Consider the following 12317-nt stretch of genomic DNA (forward strand, 5'->3'; position numbering starts at 1 on the left):
TCTCTCTCTCTCTCTTTCTCTCTTTCTCTCTGTCTCTCTCACATGCTGTCAGGACACTTGAGGAGAGCGAAGCGCAACATCTCACGAACACAAAACAAAGTTGGACAAAGTGTCGAGGTTTACCATCAAACTGGACCTAGAGACGAGAGGCACGAGTTGCGAGGAACCAGCTTCCATCACTGCAGGCGTGAAGGAACTGCACCGACTGGGGTACCAAACTGGGGTACCTGACTGGGGGTACCTGGAACCACAAAGGTTGGTGGTCGGGACAGCAGGTGACTGGGACGCAGTATGACATAGTCCCTCATCACTTCGCTGTGTATACACACCAATATCTGACATGGAGCTGCACAAACACATTCCACTTTTGAAGTGGAGTGAAATCTTTTTTAGTGTACGAATTTCTCCGTACAGTTGCCAGTTAAAAAGATATATTTGTAAGGGTGTGAAGGTTGGTGTGGAGGCAGGCAGGTAGCAGGCAGGTGGCAGGCAGGTGGCAGGCAGGTGGCAGGCAGGTGGCAGGCAGGTGGCAGGCAGGTGGCAGGCAGGTGGCAGGGGCAGGTGGTGAGACAGCACAACACCACACATACTCAGGGAAAGCACTTGCCACAAGCACAACTTGACATTTCAGCGAGTGAAAAGAACATTCACTAACCCTGGGTATGGCACTGTTGCCATACCAACGCTCTGCCACAGAATGTTTCGGCATAGTTGCCATACCCGTCTCAACAGTCTTACGAACATGATCAAGGGCGAGTCTTCATGCAATCCAGACTTGTATATGAGAGACATTTGTAAACAAACATGTGAATCTCTGCGCGCCAATATGTCAGCGTCCCCGCGGTCATCCGAGACTCCGGCAGCAATCCGCCTCCCACAATCCGCATGCACGTATGCCGTTCTTTCAGGATTTATAACTCCGAGGTCGTTCTTTCAAGCTCTCTCCAACCCCCAATTTCCGCTGAAATTTGTGTGTAATGTTTGTGTTTGATGATGAATTGCTGTCGTCCAGGGGATGAGCCGCAGCCCCCACTGTGGTAGTCGTTATTAATATCAGGTAAATGGAGATACCTAAGCGGGTCCATCGTACAGCCCCGCGCCTCACCCCACCAAGGTATCCGCTTCTCTTAAGAATACATCACTATTCCCGACCCCTCACCCACCCCCTCCTCCTCCACCACGACCCTCACCATACCTGCACACCAAAGTATCTCGCCAAAGTGGGCCCCCAAGACGACCCACAAGGACCCAATCCGGCCGCCCAAGACGATCAACACGCCGTAAACCTGAGAGCTCTGGAGCTTGAGGTATACCTCGGTCGCCATCAGCTCACATCTGCCTCACGTAAACTCAGTGATAAGAGCCTCTTCTCCCATTCCTCCCATTCCCACCCATTCCCACCCATTCCCACCCATTCCCACCCATTTCTGTCCATTCACTCCTGATTCACATGCAAATTTTGAGGAACCGGTGGACGGAGACCCGAAGAGGCGGCCGACAGTGAACGCATGTGATCACAAACACAGGATTTTGTTGCTTGAGAAGCGGAATGGATGGGAAGTGGGGAGGGTGGACGGAGGGAAGGATGGTAGATGGGAAGAACGGAATGAGAGTAGGATGGGAAAAACAATTGTATTCCCGTGAAACTGTCATGCGGAAGAAGTAATTCGGGAGGGAGAGAGAGAGAGAGAGAGAGAGAGAGAGAGAGAGAGAGAGAGAGAGAGAGAGAGAGAGACAGAGAGAGAGAGAGAGAGAGAGAGAGACAGAGAGAGAGAGACAGAGAGAGAGAGACAGAGAGAGAGAGAGAGAGAGAGAGAGAGAGAGAGAGAGAGAGAGAGAGAGAGAGAGAGAGAGAGAGAGAGAGAGAGAGAGAGAGAGAGAGACAGAGAGAGAGAGACAGAGAGAGAGAGACAGAGAGAGAGAGACAGAGAGAGAGAGAGAGAGAGAGAGAGAGAGAGAGAGAGAGAGAGAGAGAGAGAGAGAGAGAGAGAGAGAGAGAGAGAGAGACAGAGAGAGAGAGACAGAGAGAGAGAGACAGAGAGAGAGAGAGAGAGAGAGAGAGAGAGAGAGAGAGAGAGAGAGAGAGAGAGAGAGAGAGAGAGAGAGAGCCGTGAAGGCTGGCACCTTATCAGTGAGTGAGGGCGCGTACTGCTTGTCCACATTGACAGTTTTGAGCAAAAAAAGAAAAAAGCTTCCTTAAAGTCTGGATAAAACATGGAAGAAAACAGGTAGGCGGAGGACCAAGAAGAATAAAATGGAGAGAATCAATGAAAAGATGAAGAGGAAATAAGATAAAGATGAAGTAGCAAAAAGAAAAACTGATTCATACATTTTCTGGCATCTCAACAAGAAAGAAAAACTGATTCATACATTTTCTAGCATCTCAATAAGAAAGAAAAACTGATTCATACATTTTCTAGCATCTCAATAAGAAAGAAAAACTGATTCATACATTTTCTGGCATCTCAACAAGAAACTTATAGAGACCGCACAGACAAAAATATTCATTTAATCTGTAGATTTAAAATCTCGCCAAGCTTCCCTAGCAGTAAGACACAAACAGGAGGGGACAGGGCTCTATGGCCACGATGGAGCACCCCCAGCCAACCACCCTCCCCTCCCACAACCACAGTACCAAGTAACGCACGATATAACCAGGTAACGCCCGGTATAACCAAGTATACCCACGTAACGTACCGAAGGGTTATCCTTCCAAGACATTTCTTGTCACAACAAGACACTCCCCGAGGGAGAGGAGTCCGCTCCACACTCTACACATGTGACACTCAAAATTTATCTGTGAAAGCGCGGGAGTGAGGGGGAGTGGGGGATGGTGAGAGGTAGTGGGGATGGTGAGGGGGAGTGAGGGGGAGTGGGGATGGTGAGAGGTAGTGGGGATGGTGAGAGGTAGTGGGGATGGTGAGGGGGAGTGAGGGGTAGTGGGGATGGTGAGAGGTAGTGGGGATGGAGAGGGGGAGTGAGGGGTAGTGGGGATGGTGAGGAGAGTGAGAGGTAGGAAGGATGGTGAGGGGGAGTAAGGGAGGTGTCCGTTCCCAGCAACACTGGGAAAGAAGGACAGAAGCACAATAACGAAATGTATCTAGGAGGACATCTCAGAGCAGGACGGGAATCGAACGAGTGTCCTGGAGTATCCCCCAGACGCACACCGCTGTAGTTTGTGGGAGTAACAGGGGTCACGTGAGCTGAAGTGATGGTGTGTGTGTGTGTGTGTGGGGGGGGTGTGTGTCTGTGTCTGTGTGTGGGGGTGTGTGTGTGTGTGTGGGTGTGTGTGTGTGTGTGTGTGTGTGTGTGTGTGTGTGTGTGTGTGTGTGTGTGTGTGTGTGTGTGTGTGTGTGGAGGGGCGGAATGCTATGCCCAAGAGTACTTGCTAGTCCCTAGAGAACAGAGAGGCGACTGCTCGCACACACACACACACACACACACACACACACACACACACACACACACACACACACACACACACACACACACACACACACACACACACACACCTCACAACAACACTCCTCCCAGAATTGCGAGGGATGGGATATGAAGACAAACTGGCAGAGCTAAACCTGACGACCCACGAAACAAGGAAGCAGAGAGGGTGGACATAATACAGACGTATAAGATACTTAGGGCAATTGGACAAGGTGGAAAGAGAGTTAATGTTAACAATGAATACTAACAAAACAAAGGTGCACAGATGGAAGCTTCTCAGATGTGTCATAGACATGTTGGAAAGTTTTCTTTTAGCGTGAGGATAGTAAATGGAATGACCTAGAGGGCTATGAAGGAGCGAGATCAGAGCAACAAGAGAGGAAGAGAGGAATTAAGAGAGGCACTTTATAAGCAACACGGGGCGGAGATGAGGATGCTGCTGATGAGTTAAGCCCCCCAGATGAGAGAGAGGCAGCCTCACCGCCCCAGATCACAAACCTGTATGACACACACCAGCTAAAACATCCCAACTCTTAGTCGCCAGGAATTAACAACCACATGAACCCGTATTTTGTAAATACAAGTCACACCAACACCTTCTGTGGCATTTATAATGTTATCTGTGTTACGAGCGAGGAGGTACAGGAATGGTTACAAAGCTTGGCATATGCATGTATTAGACACATATACACGGACACACGCGCCTGTAGTAATACATGGACCTCACATGTACCTTTGTGCTCGGAATACGAAATAAGGCGGTAGAATCTAAGTCAATGTTTACATAACACTGAAGTCAGTATTGGCAAGTGGTTGTGTGCAGCGAGGGTGTGGCCACTGTTGCTGAAGCACCAACTGTTACTGAAGCACCCACTGTTCCTGAAGCACCCACTGTTGCTGAAGCACCCACTGTTCCTGAAGCACCAACTGTTACTGAAGCACCCACTGTTACTGAAGCACCCGCTGTTCCTGAAGCACCAACTGTTACTGAAGCACCCACTGTTCCTGAAGCACCAACTGTTACTGAAGCACCCACTGTTCCTGAAGCACGGCAGAGTTATAAATCCGTCAGCACTCAGGCACCTGTCCACCAATCAGAGTCTCCGTCATTAATCATTAAGTCGAGTCTGGTTAAGCCAGCTTACACCGTAATAAAACTTTAGATGAATGTATAAATTAATTAATATATGAACAAATTATGGTTTGAGAAAAAGAATCTAATTATTAAATATTTTGTGTTGAATTTTTCACGGGAGAGAAATCTGCCTCCGGCGAGATATTTCCGCGAATAATATGACCGGAAGGAAGAATATTGAGAATATTCACAGCAACTTTGTAATCATCTCAGATTGAATATATATACTCAACGTATATTATATATACGAATATATACTCTATATACTATATAATATACTCATCGTATACTTATTTCCATGTTAATCTAACCAAACGTAATGTAATCTAATCAAACTTCAATTTAACCTATCCATGGATAGAGAGTAGATAATAGCACTAATTACGTAGTTCTCAATCCATTACCTTGAGCGGTTCTGCCCCCTGAGGATAGGTTGTATGGCGAGGTCCGGCCTGACGTACTGTGATAAAGCTGTTTCAAAGAGTAATTATGGCAGGTATACCCTCTCCACACCTGCCGCTGGTACTGGTCATGTGGTATACCTGAGGTAAACTGTACTCCACTGGACCCGTCTCGTGCAACCAGCAAGTAAAGGCAATAATCTGCAGCTTACACCACTGGGTAATTAGCTAGCTACACGCGTACACCAGTTGATTGACAGTTGAGAGGCGGGACCAAAGAGCCAGAGCTCAACCCCCGCAAGCACAACTAGCCGAGTACACGCATACATATCGATCAAGAAAACAACACAATTACACAACATTCTAAAACTTAAAAAGTAATTTAATCGGATCAGAAGCAAAATGTGATAATTTAGCTTGGGGAAAACTGCACCATATACTCCCCTTACGGAGAGACCGAGAGTCCCTCGACCCTTCGTAATAAGGTCAGAGCCTTGTTCTTTGAGGCAGTTCCTTCACTGTCGCCTTGAAGCCGTCAGCCTCCTTGTTCCGCCGCGGGGAGGGAGGGAGAGGGAGGGAGAGGGAGAGAGGGAGAGGGAGGGAGAGGGAGAGAGGGAGGGAGGTTGGGAGAGAGAGGGAGAGGGAGGGAGAGGGAGAGGGAGGGAGAGGGAGGGAGAGGCAGCACTCCCAGGTGGTTGGTGGAGAATGAAGACGACTCCATTACCAGGAGCCGCTGACAGCTCTCCCGAGATCATCCTGGAATGAAAAGCAAATCCTTCCACCGAATTCCTCTGAACATGCGCGGTCTTGGTCAAATGTTGAGAGAGAGAGAGAGAGAGAGAGAGAGAGAGAGAGAGAGAGAGAGAGAGAGAGAGAGAGAGAGAGAGAGAGAGAGAGAGACAGACAGACAGACAGACAGACAGACAGACAGACAGACAGACAGACAGACAGACAGACAGACAGACAGACAGAGAAGCCCAGACAGCCAGCCAAAGAGCAAGGGGGTTCAGAGTATATTCATTACTCCTCATTAACTTACGATGAAGGTAACTGCTAATAATTTACGACCAAATTTATCTTTAAAATGTCTTTAATTTTGTTAAACTGTGGAGATAATATAATAAACTGCCTCCAGGGCTCCCTCACACGCACCATCAATTTACCTCAGTATTTAGAGGAGATAATTCTATCGGAAACTATTCATGACTTACGACTTTGCTCACGCGAAGAGCAACAGCGGTGACCTGCTGCCCTCTGTCGGTGTGTGTGGCAACTATATCCTGGCGCTATACTGCCCTCTGTCGGTGTGTGTGGCAACTATATCCTGGCGCTATACTGCCCTCTGTCGGTGTGTGTGGCAACTATATCCTGGCGCTATACTGCCCTCTGTCGGTGTGTGTGGCAACTATATCCTGGCGCGTGTGTGCTGCCCTCTGTCGGTGTGTGTGGCAACTATATCCTGGCGCTATACTGCCCTCTGTCGGTGTGTGTGGCAACTATATCCTGGCGCTATACTGCCCTCTGTCGGTGTGTGTGGCAACTATATCCTGGCGCGTGTGTGCTGCCCTCTGTCGGTGTGTGTGGCAACTATATCCTGGCGCGTGTGTGCTGCCCTCTGTCGGTGTGTGTGGCAACTATATCCTGGCGCGTGTGTGCTGCCCTCTGTCGGTGTGTGTGGCAACTATATCCTGGCGCGTGTGTGCTGCCCTCTGTCGGTGTGTGTGGCAACTATATCCTGGCGCTATACTGCCCTCTGTCGGTGTGTGTGGCAACTATATCCTGGCGCGCGTGTGCTGCCCTCTGTCGGTGTGTGTGGCAACTATATCCTGGCGTGCGTGTGCTGCCCTCTGTCGGTGTGTGTGGCAACTATATCCTGGCGTGCGTGTGCTGCCCTCTGTCGGTGTGTGTGGCAACTATATCCTGGCGTGCGTGTGCTGCCCTCTGTCGGTGTGTGTGGCAACTATATCCTGGCGCGTGTGTGCTGCCCTCTGTCGGTGTGTGTGGCAACTATATCCTGGCGCTATACTGCCCTCTGTCGGTGTGTGTGGCAACTATATCCTGGCGCGCGTGTGTGCTGCCCTCTTTCGGTGTGTGTGGCAACTATATCCTCGCTCGCATGTGTGTGTATTTACTATTTGTGTCTGCAGAATCGAGCTATTAGCTCTTGGACTCCGCCTTTCTAACCAACCTATTTTTCCTCCATTATATCGACTACATATTTCTCTCTAACACACACACACACACACACACACACACACACACACACACACACACACACACACACACACACACACACACACACATCCCCAGGAAACAACCTGTAGCAGTTCACTAACTCCCAGGTACCTATTTACTACTAGGTGACCAGAGGCATCAGGGTGAAAGAAACTCTGCCCGTTTGTTTCCGACTCCGCCGGGAATCGAACCCGGGCCATTAGAACTACGACCCCCAAGGCGCTGTCCACACAAGCCACGAGGCTCCGTATGTGTGTGAATGAGAGAGAGAGAGAGAGAGAGAGAGAGAGAGAGAGAGAGAGAGAGAGAGAGAGAGAGAGAGAGAGAGAGAGAGAGAGAGAGAGAGAGAGAGACACAGAGAGAGAGCATCATATCCTGACCTACGCTTTAATGTAGCGACAAACCTCATTACTTGCCCTATTGGCTTTTTTCCCAGCGCTGTGATACGAGCTGTGGCAGAGGATTCGCTTACACGTGTTCGATCCCCTACCTCCACTACCACCACCCCAACCCCCACCACCACAACCACCACCCCCACCACCACCACCACCACCCCCTGCCACTACAATCATCTATCAGAACATGAAATACAGTAATAACAACAACTATCCCTCTGGAGAAATAAAAGCAACCAAGTTGCATGGGACAGCACAAAATTATGTACACAAATACAGACAAAATTGCAAATAAAGTGGTTGAACTACAGGAGTGACAGAAGAACAACCCCACATTATTCACTATGTCAGAAACGAAACTAACAAGCATTATAGGGAAAATACATCCTTCCCACGAGGATATCAAGAAATATGGAGAGATAACATGGGGGAGAGAGAGAAAGAGAGAAAGAGAGAAAGAGAGAGAGAGAGAGAGAGAGAGAGAGAGAGAGAGAGAGAGAGAGAGAGAGAGAGAGAGAGAGAGAGAGAGAGAGAGAGAGAGAGAGAGGTTGGAGCCCAGGTGCTACAGCTACACTTGAGCTTTGAAGAAGTAATATTATCAGAGGAATAAATTAAGGCAACTATCAAGGTAAATTAAGACAATTATCAAGGTAATTAAGGCAATTATCAAGGTAAATTAAAGCCATTATCAAGAGAAATCACTAAGCCATTACGACTATATAGCACTTGGAAGGGATCGGGATAAGGATTATCCTCCTCCTCCCATCCAAGAAAGCAAACATAGTCTGGATATTGGAAAAGGGGAACCAGGCAGGAGACAAAATTACAGACCAGAGTCACTGAAAAGTATTCCGTGTAAAGAGATGGAAAAAGAAGTCAGGTTGAGCATGATGGAGCATCTTAAGGGAACCATCTTTGTAATACAACGGCAACATGGATTTAGTAGGAGAAAATCGTGGTTAGAAAACTTGCGTCAGTTTCATGACAAGGTTACTAAAAATAAGAGAGGGACCCTTGTCTTATTTTAGAAGGCTGGGCAGATTGTACTTTCCATAAACTGTCGAAACCCATTAGTCAAGATGGCAGGTTTGGAGAGCTGGGGAAACACTCAACTGGGTAAGGGAGTACCTGAAGGGCTGAAATCAGAGTCACACGTATCAAAGAGGAGATTTCGAGCTGGAAGAATGTACCAAATGGAGCGCCACAATGTTCAGTGGTGGAGGGCCACTGTTGTTCGTAATTTATGTCAACGACCTCCCCGAGGGAATGAGACTCATGCGTGTCAATGGGTGAAGATAAAGCTAAGGTGATGAGGAATGTAAAAACAGAGGAGGACTGTAGAAAGTTACACGAGGGCCTTGACAAACTCCAGAAGTGGACAAACTTCCGGAGTTGCTTCAAACAAGTTTGAAGTTCAATCTCAATAAGTGTAAGGTGATGACATGGGAAAGAAAGTAAGGAGACCAGGAGGTATCTACACCATATCCACTACCCCCCCCTCTCTTCCCCTTCCCTGCTACCACCACCCTCATCACTCCCACCAGCATCACCACAACCAACACAACCAACCAACCCCACAACATCCACCGAAACCAGCATCAACACCACGACCACCACCGCACTACTCCCACCACAACCACCACCTCCACTACCACCAGTACCACGACCACAACCACAACCACCACCACCACCACTACCACTACTCCCACCACAACCACCACCCGCAGATCTCCTTTACAAAAACACACTAAGAAAACAGAGTGTTTAACCTGCAATTTGGGTGGCAGCCGCTCTAGTAGCAACAAACAGGTCTCCTGCGGTAGGTGTGTGTGTCAGATCAGTCCTAGTCAGTGATCGCATGAGGCGGAGATATTGGTGTTCAGATCCAGACGTCCCCATCCCCTGACCCATGGCATGACCTCATCTGATGGCTCGTCCTGGTCACCACATACTACCATGACCCTCTTCACTACCACTATCCGTCACTATACACACACTACCACCACTGACACCACCACCAACTACCACCACTCGTTCAGTGAGGCTTGACGTGTGAGGGGGCGGGGAAGAGGTCGGTCGTTACCGGACAAAATGATGGCAGGAGTCTGGCGAGGGAGAGGCCGGGATGGATGTGGGCTGTTAGTCAGCTCCTCCTCTCACGCACGCACGCACGCACGCACGCACGCACGTGCGAGTAAACACACACACACACACATATGTGACTTTCAGGTCCACTTGCTTACACCTGGCGTGTTACACACCTGTTAATAAACAAGGTGGGACCAGGAGTCATGAGCAGACCTGAAGGGAATCTTAGCGATGTAACAGGTTACAGAAGCGTGTATCTGGAAAAGTACCTGAATAAACAGGAACAAAAGAATGAGACTGAAGGAAGGCAGGAAGGAAGGAAGGAACGAAGGAAGGAAGGAATTATGAGGGGAAAGCGTCAAGCCATTACGACTATTCATCACTCTGCCAGGCTAAGCATTTGAGATGGGACGGAGAGGAAAGGAATGGTGCCCAACCACTTGTGGACGGTCGGGGATTGAACGCCGACCTGCATGAACCGAAACCGTCACTCTACCGTCCACCCCAAGTGGTTGGGCAAGAGTGGGACTGAACTACCAGTAACCCCTCCTCCTCAGCGTCGCATTTTGACGTATACTCTACCAAAAGAAGGAAAAAAATCGTCGTACTAGAAAATGGAAGCGGCTCTTAAAAGTGACGTACTGGTCCCGTTTTCTGCTTGGGATCCTCCGGCAGGTTAGGATAAGGGCACTTTAGTACGACGGTTTCTTGACGTAGGGAAACCACAGGAGGAAGGGGTGCGCCCTGAGGGCCGGCTGCCAGCTGTGATCTTCAGGGATGAAATGCTCGGAGCTGTGATAATTGAGAGCTCCACGGAGCTCCTTCCGGGATCTGTGTCGTGATCTACCTTAAATTGAGGATATGTGAGGGACTCTCCCATCGGCCATGGTTCCCTCCCAGCGGCCATGGTCCCCTCCCAGCGGCCATGGTTCCCCTCCCAGCGACCATGGTCCCCTCCCAGCGATCATGGTCCCCTCCCAGCGACCATGGTCCCCTCCCAGCGACCATGGTTCCCTCCCAGCGACCATGGTTCCCCTCCCAGCGACCATGGTTCCCCTCCCAGCGACCATGGTTTCCCTCCCAGCGGTCATGGTTCCCCTCCCAGCGGCCATGGTTCCCCTCCCAGCGACCATGGTTCCCCTCCCAGCGACCATGGTCCCCTCCCAGCGACCATGGTTCCCCTCCCAGCGGCCATGGTCCCCTCCCAGCGACCATGGTTCCCCTCCCAGCGACCATGGTCCCCTCCCAGCGACCATGGTCCCCTCCCAGCGACCATGGTTCCCCTCCCAGCGACCATGGTTCCCTCCCAGCGACCATGGTCCCCTCCCAGCGACCATGGTCCCCTCCCAGCGACCATGGTCCCCTCCCAGCGACCATGGTTCCCCTCCCAGCGACCATGGTTCCCTCCCAGCGACCATGGTCCCCTCCCAGCTCGATCGAAGATCGAAGGAAGAGACGATGAGAAAAATGAGGAATGCGGTGAAGGCAGAGATCTCACGCAGGGAAATTGGTAATCTGCCTTTTATATAAATCATTAAAATATCACCAGCGCCGCGGCAAGAGGTCACTAGTACCGTAGAAATACAAGACAACAATATTGTTGTACTCGCGTAGTTGTGTTTGCGGGGGTTGAGCTCTGGCTCTTTGGTCCCGCCTCTCAACTGTCAATCAACTGGTGTACAGGTTCCTGAGCCTACTGGGCTCTATCATATCTACATTTGAAACTGTGTATGGAGTCAGCCTCCACCACATCAATGCCTAAAGCATTCCATTTGTTAACTACCCTGACACTGAAAACATTCTTTCTGACGTCTCTGTGGCTCATCTGGGTACTAAGTTTCCACCTGTGTCCCACCTGTTGTGTTAGATGATGGCTACATATAGTCATCACTTCAAGCACCTGGCCTTCAGAGTCTGGCCGGTCTCTCTCTCTTCTCTCTCTACTCTACAAGGAACTACGCCGTCACTTCTACACGTAACAAGAGCTTCCTTCAAACTCCAAGAACTTCCAGAGGTCTTTTGCGGAATACTGATTACAATTCTTGCAGTTTAGAGAGAGACAGATGGAGTGACATGAAGTGAAGCTTATCACGGCTTGTGTCTCAGCACAGACAGGCACACTTGTACAGCGAGCGGGGGATAATGTGAGGATATCAGGTGGGATGGCTAGTTTCCTGTTCCTTCGCCCGATGGGACCTCAATACACCAGCGGGAACGGCGAGTTTCCCTGCGCCAAGCACTCCCTCATCCGTGTTCCTTTCACAAGCCTGGCTACCTGTCCCTTCCCTTCCCCTTCTCTCTCTCTCTCTCTCTCTCTCTCTCTCTCTCTCTCTCTCTCTCTCTCTCTCTCTCTCTCTCTCTCTCTCTCTCTCTCTCTCTCTCTCTCTCTCTCTCTCCCTCTCCCTCTCTCTCTCTCTCTCTACCCAACCACTTGGGCTGGACGGTAGAGCGACTGTCTCGCATCATGCTGATCGGCGTTCAATCCCCGACCGTCCAAGTGGTTGGGGCACCATTCCTTCCCCCGTCCCATCCCAAATCTTTATCCTGACCCCTTCCCAGTGCTATATAGTCGTAATGGCTTGGCGCTTTTCCTTGATAATTCCTTCCTTCTCTCTCTCT

The 12317-nt window shown here is 49.8% G+C and overlaps 1 protein-coding gene across 1 annotated transcript; it reads left to right on the forward strand.

Moving 5' to 3' along the window:
- Window positions 1-742: 742 nt before the first annotated feature.
- LOC123757065 (threonine-rich protein-like) lies at window positions 743-4607 on the forward strand. Its single transcript, XM_045740449.2, has 2 exons — window positions 743-891; window positions 4268-4607. Exons 1-2 carry the CDS (start codon window positions 743-745, stop codon window positions 4605-4607), a joined length of 489 nt encoding a protein of 162 aa, XP_045596405.2.
- Window positions 4608-12317: the final 7710 nt, after the last annotated feature.

This window comes from Procambarus clarkii, chromosome 13 (assembly GCF_040958095.1).
Source record: "Procambarus clarkii isolate CNS0578487 chromosome 13, FALCON_Pclarkii_2.0, whole genome shotgun sequence".
NCBI classification, from domain to species: Eukaryota; Metazoa; Arthropoda; class Malacostraca; order Decapoda; family Cambaridae; genus Procambarus; species Procambarus clarkii.

What these genes read in the sequence shown, in the direction of transcription:
- LOC123757065 (XM_045740449.2), top strand. Translation starts at nt 743, where the DNA reads ATGATCAAGGGCGAGTCTTCATGCAATCCAGACTTGTATATGAGAGAC. An exon ending in CTCCCACAATCCGCATGCAC is followed by an intron (nt 892 to 4,267) that starts GTATGCCGTTCT and finishes GGTTGTGTGCAG; the next exon opens with CGAGGGTGTGGCCACTGTTG.